Source organism: Monodelphis domestica, chromosome 2 (genome assembly GCF_027887165.1).
Source record: "Monodelphis domestica isolate mMonDom1 chromosome 2, mMonDom1.pri, whole genome shotgun sequence".
In the NCBI taxonomy this organism is placed as follows: Eukaryota; Metazoa; Chordata; class Mammalia; order Didelphimorphia; family Didelphidae; genus Monodelphis; species Monodelphis domestica.
Window position 1 is genome coordinate 289,064,588 of NC_077228.1, and position 27,318 is coordinate 289,091,905.

General features: G+C 36.7%; 1 protein-coding gene across 10 annotated transcripts in view; it reads right to left on the minus strand.

Annotated features, from left to right (window-relative positions):
* The window catches only part of SUPT3H (SPT3 homolog, SAGA and STAGA complex component), a 668,918-nt gene that overhangs the window by 90,893 nt on the left and 550,707 nt on the right, over positions 1 to 27,318 (minus strand). For 9 of the 10 annotated variants that reach the window (XM_056818332.1, XM_007484000.3, XM_056818335.1 and 6 more), the window contains 2 exons: positions 12,833 to 13,018; positions 8,938 to 9,048 (listed from right to left, as the gene is read on the minus strand). In XM_056818332.1, coding sequence (XP_056674310.1) covers positions 8,938 to 9,048; positions 12,833 to 13,018 — 297 coding nt within the window. The remainder of the gene's footprint in view (positions 1 to 8,937; positions 9,049 to 12,832; positions 13,019 to 27,318) is intronic. The other variant, XM_056818334.1, reaches the window with a different exon arrangement.

Genomic DNA, 27,318 nt, shown 5'->3' on the forward strand with positions numbered 1-27,318 from the left:
AAAAATTTAACGATAAAAGCAGAAGAAGAGATATGAATAGAGAACAAATAGAATTTCATAGGGCATACTTTCAATACCAAAGACAAGGTGAATAGCAGGGCATAATAGAGGCAGTAAGATATCCTTTCTACTTTGTAACTTTTCTTCTTTAATAATGAATTGCTCTATATATTTTAATATTTGTTGGGAAAAGTCTGATATTTCTTTTCTACAATGTTTCTTAAAGTCCCTCTCTCTTTATATGTAATTATGAAAGAATACTACTGTCTTAGATGATGGGCCATACTTAAAATAATTAAAAAAAAAACTCAACCCTTAGCCTCTGTCATAGAATCAATTCTAAGGCAGAAGAGCAGTGAGGGCTAGGCAAAAAAGTGTAAGTGACTTGCCCAGGGTCACACAGCTAGGAAGTGTTTGAGGCCAAATTTGAACCCAGGACCTCCCATCTCTAGTCCTGGCTCTCAACCCACTGAGCCACCCACCTCCACCTGCCCCCTAAAGGATTAAAAATATATATATTTCTTTCAATATATATAGCTTTCAAGGGAAAAAAAGAATCAGATGGAGAGCTAGAAGTGACCTTTAGAGGTTACTTAGTATAACAACCTAATTTCACAGATGGAGAACCAGGAAACCAGAGAAATTAAGTCACTCGTAAAAGATCATTCAGATGTATGTAAGGACTAAAACCCGAGTCCTCTGACTTGGGAGTTCAGTACTCTTTCTAATGTATTAGGGTGCTTTCCAATATATCTTAATGTAGCCCTTTTCCCTAAAAGTCTTTCAAAAATATCTCATAGAAGTGTGGAGTTGCTTTTGGGTTCTTAAAGTCTAGCTAGTGAAATGTCTCCTCTGACAACAGACTATATGTCTACTTCCTGAAGAATAGTCTAGATGTAACCCAATCTAATCAAATAAGCAATTATTAAGTTCCTGCTACATGCAAGGTCCTGGGTAAGAGCTAGAGTTACAAATAATAAAAAGGAAAACAATCTCTGTCCTCAGGAACCTTATAATCTAATGGGGGGGGGGGCACAACACACAAGAGAGTAGATCAGTTGGTAGACTAGTAGGCTACTTGGTGACAATTTCTTTGGTTATGGGAACCTAGAAAATGATGAAAATCATCCTCATCCTCATCATTATATTTACTAATACTTCTTTCACAGTGGCAGATCATATTTGATGACCTAAAATACCTTCATCCTTGTCTCTACTGCCATGCAGGGGAGATGTGTACAGTTCAGCCCTGGGCAATCAGACTGCTCCCATAGCCTATACTTATAAGCAAGCTCTGGCAGGCATTTGCCACTACTGCTGCCTGAACTATACAGGAAGAGAGAAGTAATTTATGTTTCCAGTCACTAAGTCACTTACAGATGACAGGAAATTTGGTCTTGCTCCTGGCAATGGCTTGGGCCTCGGCTCTTTAATGACTACCCAGAAGTAGGCTCCTTCTGCTGAGATCAATGAGAGGAGTCTCCCACTTGGTGTGGATGCAGTGAAACACATCCTCATTTCCCCCTGTTTAATGAGGAAGGGGGCTACTGGCAGTAAGGCTTTGTCACTGGCAGCTCTCTATCCAGAACGATTTTATATCCTGTATAGGGATATTTCCCTTGCCTAAGTATATATATATATATAGTTTGAGGCATTTGAGGCACTTATCAGGGTTCAGCAACCACCAACTTCCACAATCTGTGGATCTACAGTATAGGAATGCCCAAAGAAAGAGAGAAAGAGGGATCAGAAGCTCTTTGTCAAGGAAGCAACTTTCTCCAAAACTGTGATATTACTGTTACAATGATATTATTACCTAGTTCTTTGGAGTGTTCTGTGCCTCTAAGACCTCCAGAAGATTCTAGCACAGACCAATCAATATAACTTTATTAAGGGTTACATACACAAAGGAAAAGGCACCTAAGTAACTAGACTCCCCAGAGTTTTGCTCTTCGTTCACAGAGAGTTTTATCTGACTTTCCTGCTCTCCTTCCTATTAACAAACCCATCTCCAAAGTCACAACAGAAAAGCCCTTATAAGAATAACAGGCCAAGAGAACAAGCCCCATGTTTGCTTTTGTAAGTCTCCTACAGAGAGCGTAAGAAAGACAAAAGAGGTGGTACCTTTATTAAGGTTACTGTCAGAAACTGCTGCCTTTTTGATAGAGGTAATAGTATCAGCCTCTAAAGCATTAAAATATTCCATAGGACCAGTACTAATTGCCCTGAAACTATGGAAACCCAAGAGAATACTCCATATGGCAAGACTATGTAGACCGTAGGTGGAAAATAGTGAGTACTTCACTTTCTACTCAACAGGAATAGGCAGGAATATTTGCAAACATCAAGGATGAATTAAAGCAAAATGTCTAATATTATTGGGGTCAAGTTATTTTGCTTTAATTATAATACTATTATATAATATTATTATACTTACTTCTAATATTATTATACTCTAAGAACACCAATGTCAGGTAAGGCCAAAACCACAAACTTTTTCTGATATTATTAACAATTCTGGTGCATACAACAATTTCTGAGTGCTAGCTCCTTTCAATATTGTATATAAATATGTAATTATACATCGACTGAATTTGTAGAAACTTTTATAAATTTCATGCCCTTCCACTTTTGTTCTCTAATTCTCTAAATTTCTCTTTTGTAAGAAAAATAAAAAGATGGAGAGTAGGTAGCAATATAGGGCAGTCACTGGGGTATTTGATGATGGTAACTACACATTTATTCAGTTCAACTGAAAAAACATTTCATGACATTCAGAATTAAAATGTTAATTATGAATGCCTCAAACATTATTAATTTGGGGGCAAACATTAATTTTGCTTACAGGAATAATAAACTCTGAATGGGATTTAGTTGTAGAAACAGCTTCTATAATCAAAGTCCATATATGAAGGAGTATGAGGAAATCACATTGCTGCTCAGACTTTCCCTCCAGGCATATAGTTAAAACCAGAGGATACAAATCTGAAATGGAATAAAATTTTTAGTTTTTATAGGACTAAAAAGGAGAGAATTGGTTAGAGTTAAGTTAGCCCTAACTCTAATCCTGAATATATACCTAACTCTAATCCTAATCCTGGAAATATAAAGATGTTTTTAGAGAAAGACACAGGTTTGCCTTTAATACTTTTGCATGCTTCTCAATTGTCATTCTCCTTGATCTCTGCACTTTTTGACACTGTGGAGCACTTCTTAGTACTCTCATCTCTAGATTTTTGGGAAATCACTTGATTTTGGTTCTCCTCTTTTTTCTGACTGATCCTTCTTAGTTTCCTTTGCTGGATTTTCATCTAAATCACACCTTCTAAGTTTATCTGTCCCCCAGGACTTTGTTCTGGGCTTTCTTCTCTTTTCCCTCTATATCACTTCACTTGATGAATTCAATTATCATGGATTTAATTACCATCTCCATGCTGATGATTTTCAAGTCTATGTATCCTGCCCTAGCCTCTCTGCTGACCCCTAATCTTGCATCTGTACTTTGTGAAGATTGGATTTAGCTATCTCTTGATTGTAATAATGAAGATACTTAGCTCTTCCTTTATTGTAAGGATAAAATTGTAATGTAATCCCCTGATTGTAATAATGAAGGTACTTAGCTCTTCCTTTATTGGGAATATTGAATTGTAATCCACAATCTATTTTTAGATTTTAATCTACAAAAAGGTAATAACTCAGTATTTTAAGTACATCTACCCATTTTAACCAGAAAAAGGTGTTAAGTAACTACAAAAGGTGAACTTACCAAAAAAGGTAAGTAACTAACTACATAAGTAAGCTAACCAAAAAAGGTGAGAACTAAAGAGTGGGCAGTCCTGGAGAAAAGCGTCTGCTGTGATTGGTAGACGTGAAATTTAGGGGAGGTGACACAAGGGAAAAAGATCTTTAAGAGGACCAAAAGGGCAGAAGAAGATTCATTTCAGATTCAAGATAGATTCAATTTGAGTTTCAAAGTTTCGATTCGGAGGAGGCTCTGACTCAGAGGAGAGACTGGAAGACAGATACCCAGACTTCTTTCCATTTAGACTGTCATCTTTGGTGAGTGAAAGGCTGACTTAGTGACCTCTGGTGACTTCTCTTCCTCTGGCTGGGGCTTAGAAATTCTAACAGAAGAAGCCAGAGTTGTTCGTGTTCGTGTTCGTGTTCGTGTTCGTGTTCATGTTCTCTCTCTCTCTCTTTCTCTCTCTCTCTCCTTAATATCTTCCTTCTATTGTAAATATTGTATATAAACTACCATAAATTCCACTTACTTTAGTAATTCATTTTGGGATTTTAGAAATTAAATCCCTGGCAACCACCTATTATATATTCAGAGTCCAACCACAAATAAATTTAACAACTTGCCTTTCAGACATCTGTAACTTGATGTCCAATAAACATGTTAATTTTTCTCCCTAAAACCTCCGACTCCTACCTTCCCTATTTTCTGTAGAGTCCCTCATGTTTACAACCTAGGTGTCACTCAGAACTCCTCATTCCTTCTCACTCCCCAGATCTAATGTGTTGTCAACATGTATCAATTTCCCTTTCTTCTTTGATACTGTCACCACCCTGATGTGGGCCCTCATCCAGTGGGCCTCTTCTAATCAACAGAATTGAAGATTTGGATGCAATGCATATTGCCTTTGATAATGAGATGTTTTCTACTGGCTGCTAATATATAATAATGTGCTAATTTGTATACTAAGAGTATTACACAGAAATGAACATTCAGGTTTCAATGAGGCCTTGTTTTCAGAATATAATGCTCACAATTAATTTTCCTCCTCATACCTGGATTACTACAATATCCTGCTGATGCTATTGGTGGGGGTCTACCTGCCTTAGGTCTCTCTCTATTCCAATTCATCCTCCATTCAGCCAAAAAAGTGATCTTCCTGAAGTAATAGGTATAACCATGTCACTTCCTTATTCAATACATTCCAGAGGGCAGCTGGGTAGCACAGTGGATTGAGAGCCAGGCCTAGAGATGGGAGGTCCTGGGTTCAAATCTGGCCTCAGACACTTCCCAGCTATGGGATCCTGGGCAAGTCATTTAACCCCCATTGCCTAGCCTTTACCACTCTTCTGCCTTGAAACCAATCCAAGATGGAAGGTAAGGGTTTAAAATTAAAAATAATAATAATAAATAAATAAACTCCAGTGGCTCCCTATTTGCCTCTGGGATCAAATTCAAAATGGTTTACTTGATTTTCTTTTTTTGGTGACATTTTAGAATTCTGATTTTCTCCCTCCCTGCCCTTCTCCTGCTTCCTGAGGCAGTGAATAGTCTGATACTTTTATGTAATACATACTTTCATTTTGCTCATGCCATGATATAAGACACATATCACACAAAGAAGAGAAATCTTATGAAGAAATATAGTGGAACATGGCCTGCTTTGATCTGCACTCAGATTCCAACAGATCCTTCTTTGGCTGTGGACAACACTTTCAACCTGAGTTCCTGGTAGTTGCTTTGTGATAGTGCTTTAATCTGTCAGAGTTGATCATTATATAACATTTTTGTTGTTCAATTTGACTTTCAAAGCCCTTCATCATCTAACCCTCTCTTCCCTCTCTAGCCTTCTTCTACCTTACTAAACTGTACTCTGATGCAGTGAAAGCTTCTATGGGGTATGCCTTCTGGCTGTGCCATGATACAGAAACTTCATCTCTCAGTTCTGGGCATTTTCTCTTGCTATTCTCCATGCCTTGAATCCTCTCCCTTCTCATCCCTACTTATTGTCTTCCCTGACTTCTCTTAAGTCCCAGTTAATATCCTGCCTTCCATAGGAAGCCTTCCCAATCCCTCTTTATCAAAATGCTTTCTCTATGTTAATTTTTTCCTCCTTGGTCTGTACATAGCTTAACTGTACATATTTGCTTGCCTGTTGTCTCTTCTAGTAGATTGTGATCTCCTTGAAGGCATTCTTTGGCCTCCCCGGTGCTTAGCATAGTGCCTACCATAGAGTAGTTTTAAATGCAATTTCTCACACATTCACTACAAAACTTCTGGAAAATTCCCATTTAATTTCTTATGCCATGATACATATCTCAGCCCTGATGGCGGGAGTCACAATGTGGAAGGGATATCTGTATTTGTATCATGTATATGTGCAGATGACTATGTATAGAGGCAAGAAGATGGTTGTACAAAATTATGTATGAGAGGAAGGCTAGGAGAAAGAACAAAAATAAATGTGAAGATCGTTTCCCTAATAGTCATGTAAGTGAATGTGTGTGTGTGTGTATTTATGTGGGTGTGAGTGTGTGTAGGTGTGGGTAGTGTTTGTAAAGAGGCCTGAGAACACTTGTATATATGGTCATTTTGTCTGACATGGAGGGTAAAGTTACATGACATAATGTAAAGTAGCCCTGGGAGTCCACTGATTGTAAAACAAGTTCTGCATGTGTCATTAATATAATTATCAATGTGTCCTTTGGCAAGTTATTTACGTGCTTTTGTCCTTGATTTCATCATCTTCTAAATGGGGACAATAATACTAGTCCTACCCAACTTCTAGGGGTGTGATATAGCTATAGAATTATCTTAGAGCTCTATAGTTTTAAAGGGAATTTTACATATTGAAATTCATTCATTTAACCCTATAATAACCCTGTGAGGTATGTAGCAGGGACTTTCCAAGGTCACTCAGTCAGTAAATGGAAGAATTAACTCTAACATCGGCTATCAGATCCTTGAGTGAATTGTTCTTTCTACTTTACAGATGTTTGGGTGGGAACATGGCTATGTCTGAAGAGATGGTTGGCATGTACAAGCAAGTCCCATGTGGTTGCCTCTGTTATGCTGCTCAGGAAAGTCACAGTGTTAGGATCAGGAGGAACTTCGGCTACCTTCTCATCCTCCTCATTTCACAGAGTGTGATAGAGGGGAATCAATGTGCTTAAGGCCACGCAAATCCATGTTAGAGTTAATACTAGAATCCCGGGCCATGCTTGTTACAGTATACCACGCTGCTCTCCCATCTGCAGAAGATTCCTGCTAGCTCCAGACCCCATTATCCAACAATCTTGTGATATAACTAAGTGGAAGATGCTAGAAGACAAGAAAGAAATTTTGGAGCACCTTTGTTCTCTCGAAAAGTATTGTTGAATTTCCCAGGTCCCTGATATATTCCATTTTCCATTGGGATATTTTGATGTGAGCTATTTAAAATTAAGGACATTTTAATTTACTTCACTAGGCATTAAAAAGGCCTAAACAAACTGGCTAAATGAAATAACCAAATTCAGCACAACACATCAACAACATTCTCAAATAAATACCATTCCTATGAAACAGAACTTTGCACTGAGTGGTAAAACAACCCCATGATGAGATGATAAATGTAATAATCAAAGAATCATTGAATCAAGGTCAGAAATGGGAAAAAAAATTGATGATATCTACAAGGCTTGCTTAAGTTTCTCTCTCTCTCTCTCTCTCTCTCTCTCTCTCTCTCTCTCTCTCTCTCTCTCTCTCTCTCTCTCTCTCTCTCTCTCTCTCTCTCTCTCTCTCTCTCTCTCCTTGACCATTGCTACCGCTTCCTTTTGTGGCAGTCTTAACAACTCCATGATTAGTCAATTTTTTCCCTGTATTAGGTATTTTCCTTTGCTTAATTTTAGCCATTACTCCTAGTTCCCATCTTAGGTCACCTCTCAAAAATCCTCTTCTCTCCCTGGTTCCTATACCCTTCAATTACGTAGATTATTATCATTGTTGGTTATTTCTCTTTTCTTCCCTAAACTCATTCCACTATACCAACCTCTTAGTCATAATTTGACCAAACTATGAATTTTATATTTTTAATCTTTCCTTATTTGTTGATTCCCTCAACTTCATTAACTCTTTGGGTTCTCTTTCCAGCAACTCTGGGTTTGTGTAAATCTCCATCTGGGCTTTGGCAGAGCTGTCTGTGAGGCTCTTCCTAATTCAGGTCTCTGTTGCAACAGAAGCATAGTTTTAATTGTACTTTTTTCCTGTTCAATGATGAGAATCTCAAACTGTGCCCAGTGCAGGAAATGTACTATCAGTACAAAAAAAAGATATCACACTCAAAAATAGCATCTCAACTGTGGGTTCAGTCATTTTGTAAATAAAAACACTTATAATACCAAGAGTAGCAGAACAACTGTAGTTACCTATGAAAAAAACTTGTTCTCATCAATACATCAAGTTTTGTATAATGAATAATGTATTAAGTCAATCAAAGAAGGGAAAGAAAGTTATGCCAGTTAATACTATGGAAAAAAGTTTTTTATAGGCAGTAGGTCCTATTCTATATAAATTAACTCAATACAAACATTTCTCTCTAAACAAGGAAGATCTCGAACAAAGGCTGCCATTGATGATAGGTTAAGAGGCCAGTCCCAAGATGGATTTAAAAATAAGACCATTCTTTGGGTAGATGAATTACCAAGTCTTTAATTTTCAACAAAAAGTGACTGGTCTGAACTTGAGAGGTGTACAGTTTGAGTGCACTTCTTAGTTGGTCAGGAAGAAAAATCTTTTCTTCTTCTTCCAGTCTAAAGTCTATCACTTAGGAACAGGGCATTTGACAGAAGTGATTATCTCCAATCTGATTTATTTTAGAATATAAGGCATCTCAGGCAATATTTGGATACATATAATTTTGGGGGAAAACACCCTATAAAACTAAGCTTTGAGAAACAGAAAATTTGAGCCTCACAAAAAACATAATTTGTAATTGAAAGAAAATAATATTTAAAAGAAAAAAACTTTTTTGTCCTTCCAAAAAGAGACAAAAATGACTAAGTTTTATTTCCCAAGAGAATTATGCCACTTTTATACAAGAAAATTACGGTCACCACAAATTGCTCTCAACAATTCCAGCGCTTCTTCATTTGACCACTTGAAAATCAAAGTTCTTTCAGATTATAAATATAACTTTTTATAACTCTGTTATTACGTACTGTGAATGGGGAAACTGGGCCAATCTTGTGGCCGTAGCGTCGAATGGCCTCTCTGATGTGGCTGGGCTGGATGGCATCGCTTTGAGCCTCCATACCACAGGCTGCAGTGCTCTGCAACAGAAAAACACAGAAATTGTTACTAAATCAAAAACACACAACAGACCTACAGTGCATAAAATATGAAAATAAACCTTTATCAAATGGACCACTTTTTACCTCCTGAGGACACATCGTTACTGCCACACACTATACCTACCTCCAAAAAAGTTCCATTAACAAGTCAAAGATGACTTTTATATAACCCCTTCCTAAAAGACATAACAAAAGCTATTTTTATGCTCTTAATATTTCACCTATGACCAAATGTCAAAGTGCAAAAGAATGAACAGCAGCCATTTGCACTCAGATGAGAAGTATCACAGGAAGCCTGCTGAGAGCCGCAGGAAATGGCTTTTTAAATGTTTTAAGCTTTTGTTATTGCAATGATAGAGGGAAGCAGTCTCTATTTTCAGGGGGTGTTTCAAAACTTGGGCAGGCCTCTGACCTAACTTCAGTACAGTCAGAATATTTTTTAGGTATGGTAGACCTGAAAGTATACAGTCAGGGAATACTATTAAAATGTTCTTAATGCTCTTTGCCTATGTGCCTAATCTGAATGGTCCATCCCTCAGTTTCCCTATCTGTAAAAGAGGAACAATAATGATACTTGCTTCATAGTGTGGTTGTATTAAATGAGTTTATATATGCACAGCGATATGCAAAACTTAAGACACTAAATAATAGAAAATTATTATAAATAATGCAAGAACAGCAATAGATTCTTCACATATAATCATAATACTTCATTCATAGAAGGTATATATTAGTTGAATTTAATTTATGAATATTAAAATTAAAATGATTTATGATGATGAATAATTAAAATCAGGATAAAAATCTGAAGCATTCTATATGCTTATATTGATAATACCATAGGTATTAATCTACCAGTCACCAACTCTATAACAGACTATATAAAATCCTGATTTAATGGTTAGTACTCCAAATGTATATTAGTTGTTTGAATAAAGCTGCAATTTTGGGTTTCAATCTCATTTTTAAAAGCTGCTTGCTACCAAAAAAAGCACATTTCTTTTATAGAAATATTCTATTAGTGGTCATGCTATATGTCTGCAGATTCTTAACCTAGACAGATAGTTATAAATAAGCTATAGCATACTACCAAGGAGGCCTTTTGAATAAGAAGTGGCAGAAAAGACATCATTAAGGACATTCGTGACTGGAAAGAAAGGTGGGTTGGTTACATAAAGACGATGGAACAATTTATGTATAGCCTAAGTGTTGTACTGGTTGACATGCAATACATTATGAAAAAAACTAGAAGACCTCCAGATTATAGGGTTAAACTTCTGGAGGATTCTTGGAAGCTACACACACAGAAGATGGAAAGGAATAGACAGAATACCATTTTTACTAGTAGGGGAAATGAATACCCACACTACTGAGATTACAGATCCACTGAAAGATCACAGAAGAGGGAAAAATTTTTTATTTTCAAGATGCTTCAAGAATTTACATATATTAACTGGAATTTAAAAAGGCCTCATTCATTCATTCATTCATTTATTTGTTGAGGCAAATGCTTTTCACAACAGATGTTTCATAAATGTCCATTGCATGATTCCCTCTTCTCCCCACCTTATTCTTCAAAGTCTCTGGACCTTATTACCCATTCTCTCTTCTTTTGCTTTGATTGCTTACAAAAAAAAAAAAGGTGAAACTTCCACTCATCAATGCAACTTGTCATCCTCATTCCGTCTCCTTATATATCCTCTGGACAATGTCTCATCACTACTATCACATTCATCATCATCACCATCATCATATCCCCCTTTTGTGTGTATGGTCCTCATTTTCAGACTCTCCCTCTATACTAGTTCCTTCCTTGATACCAAAAACATACCCATAGCATTCTTATCCTTAAAAAGTTTTCATTTTCTCTTGTCATTCCCTTATAATGTCATTTTATATCACTTCCTTTAACAGATGAACTTCTAGAAAAACCTATATATCCCCATTGCTTCAATTTCCCTTCTTACCACTGACTACTGGCCTTTTAATACTTAGTAATCTGGATTTTAGCTGTATCAATCAAACTGATATTTCCCATTCCTGGAATACCAATGATCCAAAAGGCTATTCTCAGTTCTTATCTTTCTTGCCATTCTGGCAGCATCTAACACTGTTGTATAAGATTCTCCTCTTGGATAATCAACTTGTTGTTGTTGTTTTTGACAATTTGCTTATCTATCTGACTTTCAAGACTCCTTTGCTGGACCATCATCTATGTCTTGTTTTCTGACTGTAATTGTCCTATCAAAGCTTTGTCCTAAGCTTTTTCCTTCTCTATATAAACTCATTTCTTGGTGATATTAGCAGCTTCCATACATTCAACTATTATTTCTATATATCCAGCTTTTGCCTCTCTTGTTGACCATCTATTACTATTGTTATTATTAATGAGAATACCATATTTAATGTTGAGTTACAGTTTTCAAAGCATTTTGCATAACTTTTTGTTTAAGCCTCTTACTATAACCTGTGAAGTAGGTTATACAGGAATTATGATGTCTTCCTTTTGGGTCAAAATATTCCTTTTAAATTCCTTCCTCCTCCAAACTTCTTTACTTGTGTTAAGATCAAAATCAGCAATCTTCTAATCACCTGGGTTTATAATATCTTCTGCTCTTCTCTTCCTGAAACCCTATTGCCAATCAACTGTCAAATCTTGATGAGTTTGCTTCGGTGACAGCTTTTATATCTATTTTAATTATTCTATGTATCTGAAGGTATACATAAAAGAAAATGAATTTTAGAAAGAGGTTTACTATTATGACTTTTCCACAGAAGACAATTTTGAAAAGGAAGAAGTATGCATAGAGAAGCAAAATTGACAAACCAAACCAGAAAAAGTATTCTCTGAAAGACACAGGAGGTGGTGTGTGCCAGGCAGGTCAAACAAATTCAACCACTACCTCCCATGAGGTCTTAGTAGCCTAAGAGCTCCAGGAATAGCAGTACTATGTAAGCATCATGGACCAAGCTTTTAGGTTAGCCCTAGTAGCCATCATTGAAGGACAAGTAAGTCTAACAGCACTTGGAACAGCAATCTTCCTTTCTCCCCACAACCATCAGCCCTACTTCCAGCCTGGCCTCCATAGATACAGTCCAAGGAAGCAGCCCTTGTAGAGATGCAGTCTAGGAAATTCCTCTGCAGATGCTGCTGTTAAAGACCCAGAAAAGAAATTTTTTGCTCCCAAAGTCCTAGGAATTGTTAAAAATTTCAACATACAATAGTGTGGTTGTATCAATAGAAAAGACATTAAAGAAGATGCAATGCCATTGGCTCTGCTATTGTGCTCTAAGGACCGTGGGACCTACTCATTCACATTGCAGCTGAATTCTCTTATGGGTGTTGGCTCCCCTTAATAGAACATAAACTTTCTGAGAGCAAGGACTATATTGAATTTCTGTTTTATCCCCAATGATTTGCACAAAGAAAACATTTAATACTTTTTTTCATTCATTCAAATTGATCATTTTGCTTCAGAAATTCTGAACTATGGCACACAATAGAGCATCATCTTTCAAGACCTAGGTGTCCAAGAACTCAAGTGAATACTAGGTAGCAGGATTTAGACGCTTCAGGGCTAGTGAATCTACAACTCATTTAATCTTCTCATTTTATACTTGAGGAAGTTGAGGCCTATGAAAAGGAAGTGACTTGTTTAAGATCTTACAAATAATAAATGACAAAGTCAAGATTTGAATCAAGGTCTTCCAACTCCTAATCAGAGCAATGGCCAATACACGATGCTGCCTCTGTTTAACTGACCTTTTTCCTCTTTCTTTGCTTTGTTTTAGTCGAGTCTTGTCCAACATTTCCATTCCCCAGAGTCCCTGGTTGGTTTTTCCCTGGGTGTTGTGGTCCAGATGTTGGAGCAGTTGGTGTAGCAGGAGGCGTGTTTTCAGGGGAGTCAGGGCTGGTTTTCATGCCAGAATTTGCCCCGAAAAGATGTGGCTGTAAAATCAAGAGACCAAGCTGGCTGCTTATAGGACATTCAGCACAAATGATTTATGAATTTGATGGTACCTTAATCTAAAAATGAAAAGATACAATTTATTTGTACATATCTTTGGGATATTCTTGTTATTTAAAACCGAAAATGATGGTCTACGGTTCTTAGTTTTTTTTGTTGTTTTTGTTTTGTTTTTTTTTTAAGTCTGGAGAAAAGATAAGAATCGTTCTAAAACTCCTGCCGGTGTTTCAGGTGAGGTATGGCCCTTAATCTCCATGTGGAAATCCTGCAATGGCTTCCAATTGCCTAAAACTCACTACACCCATACATAACTTCTTTGGCTCTTCTCTGGTTCCAAAGGAGCTGCTTTTGTATAACTTCCTCTTTCAGTCAATGGTGTGTACTATTTTGCTCTACTAGTAATTCTGGCTTGGGGCAGTTAGGTGGTGCTGTGGATAAAGTGCCTGGTCCAAAGTCAAGAAGATTCATCTTCCTGAGTTCAAATCCAACCTCAGACATTTACTAGCTATGTGATCTGGGCAATTCACTTCATTTTGTTGGCCTCAGTTTCCTTCATCTGTAAAATGAGCTGGAGATGGAAATGGCAAAACACTCCAATATCTTTGCTAAGAAATTGGTCAAACGACTGAACTACCACCACAACAAAAAGTAATTCAGTCTTAAAATCTTGCTGTGACAGGATTGTAAAATTTAGAGGTGTCTGGAAGGTGTCTAAAAGATTAGTTTTCTATGTATATATCCCGTTTCTTCAAACTTGCTGTCAACAGGGACTAGTTTAGTATACAGTATATTGTAGAATGTCCTTCTACTCTCAGATCCTTATTACAAATACAATCTTGATTTCTTGGTCCATAGCCTCTCTGTTGTCAAGTCTTATTGATGGCATTTTTTACAATGAACTTATAAATCTCCTTTCCTCTCTAATTCCACTATTATCTGGCAAATACCGGCTCTTTTCAGCCTCATGTTTAGACTACTGCAATCATCTTCCTAAATGCTTCAATCCAATCTTTCATAGCTCTAATGTAAACTTTCAGAATTTCAGAAATGGAAGGGACCTCAGAAGCATCTATTTTAACCTGTATCCCCCAAACAAATTCTACTACAATATCCCTGACAAGTTGTCACTCAGCCTTTGCTTGGATATCTTCAGTGATGAGGGACCCACTATCTCCTAAGACATCCCATTCCATACCCTGCTAGATTAAATTTTTTATAACATCATTTTCTCATCATTCCCATCAAAGACTTTGAATGGCTGCCCACTGTATATGAGATCAAATTTAAACTTTATGAATCCTTCATTTCTGTCAAACATGTCTATTCTCCCCAAACACTGCCATTTCTAAGTCTTTGCACACACAGGCAGTCTCTTCTCTTGGAATACTATCAAGGCACATATTCCAGCTCTTCAATGACTTAGGTGTTCATGACCTACTGCAGATGACTATTCCTGCTCTGAATTCCCTTATTACTTATTGGGCATACTATTTTCTCCCTTACAGGAGGCAAACACATGTAAACATTCAAAAGGCATTTATTAAGCATCTACTTTATGCTGAATATTGTGCTAAGCTCTCTAGATATATATGGAAAAATAAGCTCTGAAGGTACGCATGTGTTGTGCATGTGCACACATGTGTATGTGAGGGAAGAAATGGAAAATGTTGTGTATGTAGAAAATTACATATAAAATATATATAAAGCAATTTCTGGGACAAAGGCATTAGCAATTGGGGGGATGGGTTAGAAAAATCTGTCTATTTCCTGTAGGAGTTGGCATATGAGCTTCCTTTGAAAGAAGCTATGATTGGAAGTGAAAAGGAAGTGAATTCCATGACTGGGGAAAGCCTGTGCAAAGAAAGAGACAGGAAATGTAATGTACCCACAGAAAAGCAAAAGGGGCAAATCACCATCACCATCACTATCACCACCACCACCATCATCATCCTCCCTCTCAATAAATATATTTTATTAAAAACTGTTACTTATTTTTCTATGCGTATGTCCTGTTTCTTCAAACTCGCTGTCAACAGGGACTAGTCTAGCATAGAGTATATTGTAGAAGCCTAGCAAATGTTTACTTGATTATGGTGGCCAGTTCTTCCCTTGTGGATAGGAGAAAACAATATGCTAGTCACTTAGCACTGGGATCAAAGTGGAAAGAAGCACCCCACTTCTCTGTATAACATTATCTCAATCAACATCTGTAATTAAGAACTGGGGCAATGAAGAATCTTGGTGAGTAGGAGGTAGGTATTCCATTACTAATGGGATTCAGCTACAGTGTTCCTTGATCCTTATGCTCTTGCTTCTCAGAAAGCCCACACTCTTATGCCCTGAAAATCAGGGAAGCTTTTATCAGCTGCTGTGTAGCTGGAAACAGTTGCTGTGGAAGCCAAACAGTTCCCCAGGGCAACTTGGCTTTTGCCTAGCTGGCCACCTTGGAGAATCAAGAAAGGAGAAAAATGAAGGGTTGTCTTTCGCATTTTCTTGGATGCAAAGTAGAGAATTGGACATATTATGTACACTACATTTCTTCAATTATAAATGTTACAACATATTGGTCTGATGTTAATGAAAAACATACTTATGCATTTATTCATAGAGCATACATATATCAAAGGCATTTTAAGGGGTGTTTATTGACATCAAAATTGTATTTTTTAACATCACCAAAATGTATGCTATTCAAGCAAGTAGACAAGATTTAGGATGTTCTTCAAATGCACTGACTGAGAGGTGCCTAGTGTTTTTTTTTTTTCTAAAGGGAAAAAGTGGATCTATTAGAGATTTAGTCTATGATCCATAAGTAATAACTTAAATCCATTTCTTGGATTTTTTGTAAGCCAGAATTTCTAAGGAGCATGAACATCCTGTTGGGTTGGCTATATATTTTGGTTAGCAAGAGTAGGTACGGCTACATAGTTTTTAAGTACCCTGAGAAATAGCTGAGACCATCCTGAAGCAGGAATTTGCGCTGTGTTACTGACATGGATTCAGCTAAGGTTAACCTTGGCACAATCTTGATGGTTTCTTGCCGAATGTCTTTCACCTTATCTGAAAGGAGAAAATTGAGGTGCCCCCTAGACTGTTGACATACTTGGGCATGAAGCAGCCAGGCAGGAAGACTGCTCCTACATACAGGCAAGTTTCCAGCACTCCAGATGTATTGATTGCATTAGAAGGAGCCCTCCCAACTGCTGAAAATATAAGCATTTATTGATTATATTCAAGGGGTGGCATGGTAAGGAATCAAAGCTCCATGCTATTTCAAGAAGAATAAATGTAGTTGTTAGAAACCGAACAGTTCAATTCAGCTCAAATCTATAAATAAAGCACCTACCATGTGCTGGGCTAAATGTTATGTGCTGTGTTGCTGGCTATCCATATCTCCATTAATCCAAATTTCAGCAAATGCCTTGAGACGGCATGAAAAAAACCTTAAACATTAAATCCAGAGACCTTGGTAGTCAACGAAAGCAATAAATACTTTTACTATGTGCTTATTATATGAATACCACAGTTCTATAAGAAAGGTGTGTTTCCTGGAAAGTAGGTTCCTGCTCTCATGGAGCTGAATAATCATTAATTTTTAAAATAATCAACATTATCCAATAGTTTATTAATAATGTTAGCTAATATTTATTAAGGTTGTCACATATATCTCCTTTAATCCTCAAAATTACCCCCAACCCATTAAAATTCCCAGATCATTTTCCACAGGAACTGTCTACCCAAACTTTCTTCATCTTTTACTTGCTAAATTGATTTTTAAAACTATAGTTATCCTTAGCAAGTAAGGATTTGGTTCACTGTCTTAATGTGTTGTCATTTGATTTAGGTTCTTCCATCCTGTGTTGGCTCTTTTTCCAAGCTTTATGCCATTTGCAAATTATACCAGGAAGCTACCTATCCTTCAAATGAGACACTGACAAAAATGTTGCACATCCCAGAGCAATGGTGAAATTCAAGTATATTTCGGCTAAAATATTTCCTTGATTTAATGATTTAGTGAAATTATTTGTCACTAATGGAAATTAGGTTAGTCTGGCATGACTTATTTTTGATGATGGTTTTAGTAATCACTACTTTCCTTACCATCTTCTTTATAATGTCTTCTAGAGTTCTGACAGAAATAGAAATCAGGCTTATTTGTCTATAGTTTGAAGAATCTACCCCTTCCCCTCTTCCTCCACCCCAATACTGGAATAATATTTGCATTTTCCCATTCCAGTAGCACCTCTCATGTTATTGAGATCTTTCCAAGATAAACAAGAAAGACTCTGAATCACACCTACTAGTCCATTCAGTACTCTGGGCTAAAGTTAATCAGAGCCTGAACACACAAGATTCCATCTGATTGTCTCTTAACTTATCTTGGGTTTCTACTTTTTATCAGACTTTTTCTCCCCCTTTGGTTCCCAGTCTAAAGATCTATTCTCTTGGTAGAGAAGGTTCTATCTAGTATGTAATTTAGCCTTTTCTGTGTTGCATCTTATCATCCCATTTACACTGAGGACAGCATCAATGACTATAATCCTCTTCTTGCTCCTCAAACCAACTTAAAAGTCACTTCTTTTCAGTCCTTAGCCCCAGTTCACTCTGGGCTTTAGAGTTCACACTACTTGTTTATAGGGTCCTTGCTTTCATCTTTTTCTTAATAGTTTTTATTTATTTTCTTTTTCTGAAATCCTTTCTTCTATATTAGTATCAAAAAAAATTTAACCCTTACATTCTATCTTAGAATTGATATTAAGTACTGGTTCCAAGGCAGAAGAGCGGTAAGACCTAGGCAATGGGGGTTAAGTGACTTGCCCAGGGTCGCACAGCTAGGAAGTGTCTGAGGCCACATTTGAATCCAGGACCCTCTTCCCTCCCAATTCAGGCCTGCAGCTCTATCTATTGAGCTACCTACCTGTCCTTTAATGACTTTTGTTTTGAAATTAACAAACATCAAATGAAATGAACATTCCATATACAAAGTAGAACATATAAAAAGGATTATAAATGAAATGGAAGATTATCTATTATGTACAAATTGATTTTCTTTTGAAATGTTTAATAACCATATATGTATGTATAGATAGCACATTAAATACATATACATATGTGCCTTATATATTATATATAAATATATGGAAAATGAACTATATAATATTATAACAACTGGTAGTACTGGTTGCTATTGCTACTTTCTAGACTTATTCCTTTTCTTTGCATTAAAAATTTTCTCACTACCACCATGTGCTCGATCACGCGCTCTCTCTCTCTTGCTCTCATTCTCTCTCTCTCTCACACTCTCGCTCTCTCTATCTCTCCTTCTACCCCTCTCTTGCATTTTATTTCTCTTTCCCTTTCATCCTCCCAAACTTGCTGAGAGGGAAAAAAAACACATTCTTAAAACAAATATGTTGCTATTGTATATACTTACTTGTTTCCACCTTCTACACATTCCTTTCTTAAATTTGAGTGGTTTGTTGATGATCCTTACATTTCCATATCATTCTATTTTGATAGCTCCATTTCCCCCCACTCCTTTGGAACCGAGCATTTCAGAGCTCCTCATCCTTGTTCAACTGTCATCTGCCTTCAAAATGTTAGACTATAGTGTTATCTGAATACTCTTAATTCTAATCTCTAATGGTGGCTATGTGTTGGACTATACACAGTTCTCTTTTTCTCTGTTGCAAATTCTTTTAGGGAATGGTCTCTTTGTCCCAAAGTTCCCATCATTTCCACTTTAGTGACTAAATTTTCTTTATTGGTCACAATCAGACCCAGAATAGCATTTCTCTTGTTCAATCCCCACCCCCTTGTTAAAGGATGAAACTATAGTTAAGATAAGTAACAATTTTACTTTACTTTTACATTGTATAATTTTGAATGAAACCATCAGTAGATACTTAGACAACTCATTTTGTCTTTATTCACAAATATCTTTAGACCATATCTCTCCAAGTATACAGAATGACTAAATTTTATTTTATATGGAAATCTGACATGAACAGAGAACAATCTAGGATATTGACTTCTTTCTATTCAACACCTGTAATATGGTTAAGGAAATGCATGAAGATACTTAGACAACTCAAATGCCCCATGATGACAGTATCATGTTTTAATATACCAGGGCCGGCATGTTTCTCATTCCTACCTGAAGAGTGTTATAGTGGAAAGAGTGCTAGATTTGGCGTCAGAAGACCTGGGTTTAAATCCTTGTCTTGCCACTTACAATCAATGGGAACTCTGGTTAGTTACTTAACTTTGTGATGTCAGTTTCTTCATCTCAAAATGAGGGGCTTTAATGAGTGATTTCTTTTTTTTAATAATGCAGATTAAATTTATTTTTTAATTTTTTTCCCATTTGAATTAGTTTATTTAGTCAATTTAGAACATTATTCCTTGGTTACAATAATCACATTATTTCCCTCCCTCCCCTCCACCCACTCTTCCTGTAGCCAACACACAATTTCATTGGGTATTACTTGTGTCCTTGATCAGAACCTATTTCCATGTTGTTATTTGCACTAGGATGTTCATTCAGAGTCTACATCCCCAACCATATCCCTTTGATCCATGTATTCAAGCAGTTGTTTTTCCTCTGTGTGTCTATTCCCACGGTTTTTCCTCTGAATGTGGATAGTGTTCTTTCTCGTAGATTCCTCCAAGTTGTTCAGGGTCACTGCATTGCCACTAATGGAGAAGTCCATTATGTTCGATTGTACCACAGTGTGTCAGTCTCTGTGTACAATGTTCTCCTGGCTCTGCTCCTTTCTCTCTGCATCAATTCCTGGAGGTTGTGCCAGTCCCCATGGAATTCCTCCACTTTATTGTTAATGAGTGATTTCTAAGGTTCCTTCCATCTCTATATCTATGATCCTTCGATTAAAAGGATCAGTAAGGTCCCTTTGAATTCTGCTCTATATGATGTTAATTATACCTTCTGACCATGTGGTCTGTAATGTATTAACCCTCAATGATCTTAACCTTTCTTCATTGCCATGCTTTCATCCCTTGGACTCTGGGAGTATTTTTTTCTTGCTTAAGTGTATATGCTAAATATTCAGTGCTATTTCATCCCTCCACCTTTTATCTTATCCTTTTACTTCTGAATAGTTTTCTCCTCCAGATCCAAATTCTTGTCATACATTTTTCCCAAGTTTCAGTAACATCTATGAAATGAAAGTTGTTCCTTTGCTTTAAGACCTCTAATTCATCCTGTCTATTTGTTGTTCATGTATATAGAGACAATTTTTGAGGTTATATAGATTTAATTGCTGGCTCTCATCTCAGTTCCAGTCCCTATGAATTAAGAGCTACCTTCTGATATTCTTTCTGCTGTGGTATTTTTGCAGTTCTCTATGGATCCAGATTAGATGTATTGATGGAAAGTTTTTCCCTTCTACTTCCATTTTCAGTTTTATGTCATTTAAATTAGATTCTGGGCAAATATATTTCTATTAGTCCTTATTGGGTACATTTACTTCATCTCTTGCCACAAGTTATAAGTCTTGTATTTTAAGATAGTCCAGAAATTAAAATCTCATTCTCAGACATCTTCTTCTTGGCCAGTTGTTCACTTGCCAAATAATCTGTAAACGATATGAGATAACCTATATTCTCAGGATCTCAAGTTATTTTGTTCAGGACTTCAACCATCCTAACAATGTTTTTTAAATGCAATGTAAATGTTAGCTGTTATTTTTAGCAATTATTCTGACGGTATCATTTGGTCACACATGGAGCACCAGAAAGAGTTGTCGCAATCTTGTGTGGCTGTTCTTGGGATGCTGTCTTTCCCCACATCTATGGTGTGGGAAGAAGCAGGCCACCAAATAGCTGCTTTGGCCAGCCCAAGAGAAACATCAACCACCATTACTCTTCTCTCCCTCTTTCTGCCCAACATGTGATGATCTCTTACCTAAGGGAACTGGAGAAGCCTCAGCAGAAATTCTTGAGGCACAAGAAGATGCTTCCTCCAGAAATAGCTCAGCAATTTGTACACATTTTTTGACATGTTGTTTTATTGGACAGACACTGAGTTCCCTGAGGGTGAGGACTAATTTTTGACTTTCTTTGCATCACCAGTGCTGAGTCCATCGCCTAGGACACAGCAGGTGCTTAAGAAAAGTTTACTTACTGACCAACTTGTAAGTAAGAAACTTTATTATCTCCAATTGTTCAGTAGTCTTCCTTTTCCCTTTCTGTCTCTATGTTCCTTCCAACTTTTCAACCGAGATGAATATTTCCCTCCTGACATCCTTTTATATTTTCAAAATTTAACTTTTAAAAGGCTTTAATTTCTTTTCCTTTTTCCTTGATCATTTTGGAAATAACCTACATGATTGTTTCTCTAGTATAAAGAACATAAGTCTTGTTTCACAACATGACATACAGGGACATGTCTTATATGATAACATATGTGCCATCCCATATCATATTATCTGCCTTTCTGGGGAAGAGGGGAAAAAAAAAGAATGAGACAGAATTTTGGACATAGCTAATGTGAAAATGTGTTTCTCTAGGATAAGCATATTTATTATACTTTATTACATATTTATAATAAATCATATATTATATTATATTACATTATATTATATATACGAATAAAAATAAATAATAAAAATTAAAATGGTTTATTTTTTATTTCTTGAAAAAATCATTGTTGGAGGCAGCTAGGTGGCTTGGTGGATTGAGAGCCAGGTCCAGAGATGGGAGGTTCTGGGTTCAAATCTGGCCTCAGGTACTTCCTAGCTGTGTGACCTTGGGCAAGTCACTTAATCACTCTTGGCTAACACTTACCACTCTTCTGCCTTAAACCCTGGATTGATTATATCAGAAGTTGAGTTTTAAAAAAATAACATTGCTATTTCCCAGTGACCTTACTTGTTCAACCTCTTAATAACAAATAAATATATTCATGTAAAATAAATCAATATATTGGCCACATCTGAAAATGCCATAGCCACCATTTATTTCTGTGCTAAGGACAGGAAATATGTGGCATCGTTCAGAACTCAGAAATTGAGATTAGGCACTGCACTAATCAGAGTCCCAAAGGCTTTCGTTGCTTGTTCCTTGGATTATTGGGGTCATCATTTACATTGTTCAGCTAATTTCACTTTGCATCATTCATAAATCACTAGATTCTTTATATACATAATTTCTTATGGTACAGTAATACTGTTTTACCTTTATATTGAAAATTTTGTTTAGGATATTTTCCAGTTGGTAGGTACCACTTTCTTCTCAGTATGTTGCTATAAAAATCTGCTGTTATAAGTATTTTTATAGGCCAGGTATGGTGGTGCATACCTGCAATCCCAGTGACACGGGAGGCTAGAACTAGAATCTTTTGGGTTCTGAGTTGCAGTGGGTTAAGCCAGTTGGATGCACAAAGTAAGTGCAACATCAAGTTGATAAACTCCTGAGATTGGGGGCCAGGGTTGCCTAAGAAGGTGTGAACCAGCTCAGGAGAGAAATGGAACAAGTTAAAGCTCCTATGCTGATCAATAGGAAATCAGCTGTTTCTACACTTAAGACTTGGGCAAGATAGAGAGATCCAGCACATAAAAAAATTAAAATACATATGTATACATACAATATTTAGATAAATATTTGTGTATACACACATATGTGTAATACATATAGAAAAGTATTTTTCCTATATATAGGATTTTTATTCTTTGTGATTTAGTGCATTAGTTGCTAGGAAGGTTCAACAGTTTTAGTATAATTCCCAAGTGTTTCCTCTAATGTCTAGACTAATTCATAGCTCCCCCAATAGGGCATTTTCATTTTTTGTAACCTTTACAAACCTGAAGGGTGTGATGTGAAACCTCAGAGCTGCCTTAATTTGTGATTTGGACATCCTTTCATATAGTTGTTTCATATTTTGTTTCACAGCTTTCATCCCCATTTTACAAAAGTTCTTGTTCAGTCTATAATCACTCAAATATCAGGGAATGGTTCTTTTTACATATTTGTATCAATTTCCTATATCTCCATAATAATAAAAAGAATCTCTAATATTTATATAGAATTTTAAAGTTTGAAAAATATATACATTATCTCATTTGTTCTTTACAACAACCCTGTGAGGTAGTTGCTATTATTATTCCTATCTTGCTGATAAACTGCAGTTGAGAAATTAAGATACATGCCTGGGCCTCACAGATAGTAAATTTTTGAGGCAGGATTTGACCTCAGGTTTTCCTTACTCCAAGTCATGGAACTCTATCCATTGTCACCTAACTTCCTTCATCAGAGAAATTTGCTATAAAGTATTTTTTTTCCTTACAATTAACAACTTTCTTCTCAGTGGATAGAACATCCAACCTAGAGAAAGGAAGATCTGAGTTCAAATCTAGCATCAAGTGCTTACTACCTAAGAAAGTTATTTAATATCTCAGTTTCCTTATCTGTAAAATAGGGAGAATAATAATATCTACTTCCCAGAATATTTGTGAAGATCAAATAAGATAATAATTGTAAAGGACTTAAAACAGTGCCTGGCACATAGTAAGTATTTACAAATATTAAATATTATTATCTCTATACTGGTTCTTTCTTCAAAAATTTTATAATTTTGTATAACTGAAATTACTCAATTTATCTTCTGTGTTCAAATCTATTTCTTAGTTAAAACAATCTTCCCTTAGTCAAAATTGTGTGAAGCATTTCCTTCCATTCTCTTCTAAATTTTTCTTTGGATGACCATTCAGAGTGGTGATATAACCATCTAGAACTGTGTTGGTGAAGCCTTGGCATGGGTGTAAGGGTGTCACAGGGGAGTTGATCTGTTTTCACTCCCCAAAGGACCTGAGCATATTTTTTGCATGCCCTGACCCTCTGTCCAGCTGCCTAGAGTGAGCACTTCTTCTGCTGTCTGGGGGTAATGGGGGGCACAGGGAACTTAAAGTTGCCCTTTGGGCACATGATCTCAAAAACATTCACTGCTGATCTAGAGCTTCTTGTGGTATATGGTGTAAAATGTTGATCTAAACCTAAATTCTTCTATCTGCTTTCCCAGGAGTTCTTATTAGGAACCTCTTACCCCAGTAGTTGGTATCTTTGGGTTTACCAAACTCTAGGATACAGTGTTTTATCGTTTCTGACTCTTACTGAACATTCTATTGGTTAATTTATAATTTTTTAACCAACACAAATAAGGTTTGATGTTTACAATTTCAGATCTGATACAGTTTCAGATCTGGTAATGTCAGCCAGACTTTTTTCATGACTACTTTTGCTTTATAAATTATTTCCCTCAAGTTTCTTGAGCTCTCATTTCTCTAATTGAATTTTGTTTTATCTTGTCTAATTTTATAAAGTAGGCTGATTGATATAGTATTAAATCTATAAATTTGTTTAGGTAATATAGCACCATTTTTATTATATCATTTTTACCATTCTTTCAAGAAAAAAAATCACTCTCCTTGATAACCTAAAGAGTAAAAATGCATTCCTTAGGTGCTTTCAGTTTCTCTTGTAGGATAGAAAGCTAATTGACTTTCATACATACATAGGTAAACATGGTATAGTCAGAAAATGAACCTCAGTTACTCTCTTAATTCAATTAATCAGTGAACATTTATTAAACTCATTATCAGTGCCAATAACTGAGCTAAGTGCTGGGGATATACAGAGAAGGCAAAAGCATTCCCTGCTCTCAAATGGGTTACTTTGAGGAAGACAACATATAATTTAGTACATAAAACTTATAAAGTAGAAGTAGAAGGAAATGGAAGGTAATCTCAGAAGGGAGGGCAGCGATGGGATTTGAAATGAACCTTGAAGGGATCCAGGGATTTAAGAATCAGAGCTGAAGAAGGAAAGCATACTAAGCATGGAGACAACAGATGGAATGCTGTGTATGAAAATGGTTTGACCATAGAATGTGTAAAGCGAAATAATATGTTAGGAGAAAAGAAATGTAGCAAGGGGCTAGATTGTGAAGAGCTTTAAATGTCAAACATAGGAGTCTATATTGATCTTAAAGACAGCCCTTAAGAGTCTGACCTCAGCTTTAGGCAAATCACTTTGGCAGTTATGTGGAGGATGGACTGGAACGGAACCTGATGTAGACAGACTAGTTAGGAGACTATTATAGTCATCGAGGGAAGGTGTCCTTGGAGGAGGGTGGGAGCTGTGTGAATACATGGGACACAAGTGGGAGGCATAGAAGATTTAGTAACTGATTACATATGTGGGGTGAGGGAGAGAGAGGAGTTGAGGATGACACTGAGGTTGCAAAGAACCAATGCTTTACTCAGCAGATGAGACTGGCCTATAGAGTAGGATAGAAGGCTAGAGGACAAAAAGAAAAGGTTTGGGGCAGCCCCTATGATGAGTGGGATATGGAATCAATGAAAAGAAGTAGAAATATCCTTCTTCAGTGAGAGAAGAGTTGAAATTAGTTTAGTATACAGTGATACCTCAGTTTTCCTTGAAAATCAGTCTGTAAACAAACAGTGAAATCTGAAACCAAGGAAAACTGAGGCAATTATTTCCATATGAATCAATGTAAATCCAATTAATTAATTCTAGACACTTCAAAAATACATGCCCAAACCACATTTTATAGAGAATAGTGTTTAGTACTAAAACCAATAAAAAATTAAAATGATGAATATAGAAAACTAATGTGAAGAATAAATGAACATTTAACACGGCATTTACCTTTCTGAGGACTCTTCTTGGCATATGGACGATAGCAAGGAGGGGAGAAAGAGGTTATTGTTTGGAAGGGGAATAATTCTCCATAAGAACTTTAGATATCAAGGCATTATCTGGATAGATTTTGGAAAGAAGCTGACATATAGAGGAGCTGTTACCTTGATTATGTCCCTCTTCTTAGCTGAGATACTAAGGGAGAATTTCTACTTCACTGAGATATCTCACTCCCAATGAGAGAGCGTATTCATTTTGTATAGTCAGGTATCTATTCTCCTCTGTATGCTTTATCTGATTTTGATTTGCTATCTGTATGGATACATGGATTTGTTTGCTTTTCAATACATGTATTGCTCACACTGAACAGAAGAATGTGTGGGTTGCCCTTTGTTTTTTCAAAATTAGCATCAAGGTCAAGTGGGTACAACTATAAAATCCGAGGCAACCGATGAAAACTGAGACACATTTTTCACAGAAAAAAATGATGAAAACCGAAACTGAAAATAACCAAAGTCAATGAAAACTGAGGTATTACTGTAAATTTGTAGTGGATCCAAACTAGTTCAGCCATAATTCTCGCCTTACTTACTTGCTTTCAATCATTTGATTTCAATTTTTTTGGTTAACGGCTATGGTAAATGCCCTATTTGCAAGATATAAGACTCCAGTGGAAATTTTCCCACTTTCCTGGAGAGTGTATTTTCAGGCATCCACTATGGTGGCGACATAAGCAGACAACACATCAGCACAAAGGATCCAAGACAAAATCAAATTATTTTATGAAATCAGAACACTACTCTCCAGAACCTTCCTTCTTCTTCAGACTCTAGGCACAATAGTTAGGAAAATGAACGGGAAGCTTTGGACCAAGTTATTTTCACTGAAGAATATATCTTCTTATATCTTTTATAAGATATTGGCCTATAAAGAAAGAATGTAGAATTCTATTCCTATGGCTAAGGAAGACAACCATTGCTTGATAGGCCAAGCAAAATGAACCTTTAGCATTTATTAGGTAAGGCACTTCCCCTACCATTGCTCATATTTAACCATAAACCTTAGAGAATGATTTCATGTGTTCTTTTAACCAAACAAATCCACCACCTCACATCCTACCCATTGGTGCTAAACCTCTCTGCTCTAAGCTAAGCTGTACCTTGAATAACAGAGTCTATTTCTTGAAGGTTTTCCCTTAGAACAGTGATAGTGAAACTTTTAGAGACAGTGTGCTGGGCCATGGCCCCACCCACACCCCATCCCCAGACCTTGTGCTGTGCCCCACCACCACCACCACGAGCTGTGCTCCTCTCCCACACAAGATCTAGGCAAACACTGCCCCCCGCCCATCCCTTACACCACACAGGGGATGAAGAAAACAGCTTCCATTGGGCTGTTGGGCAGAGGGACAGGTGATGTGAAAAAATGCCATGAGGAAACAGGGAGGGGAGCAGTTCTGCCTGAGTCCCTCTGCCTTTCTAACGAACTGGGGGTGGGGGGTGGTGGCAGCTGTGTGCCCACAGAGAACACTCTGCATGCCATCTTTGGCACCCCTGCCATAGGTTCACCATCACTGCCTTAGAGGTTGGAGTTTGCTTATATAGCT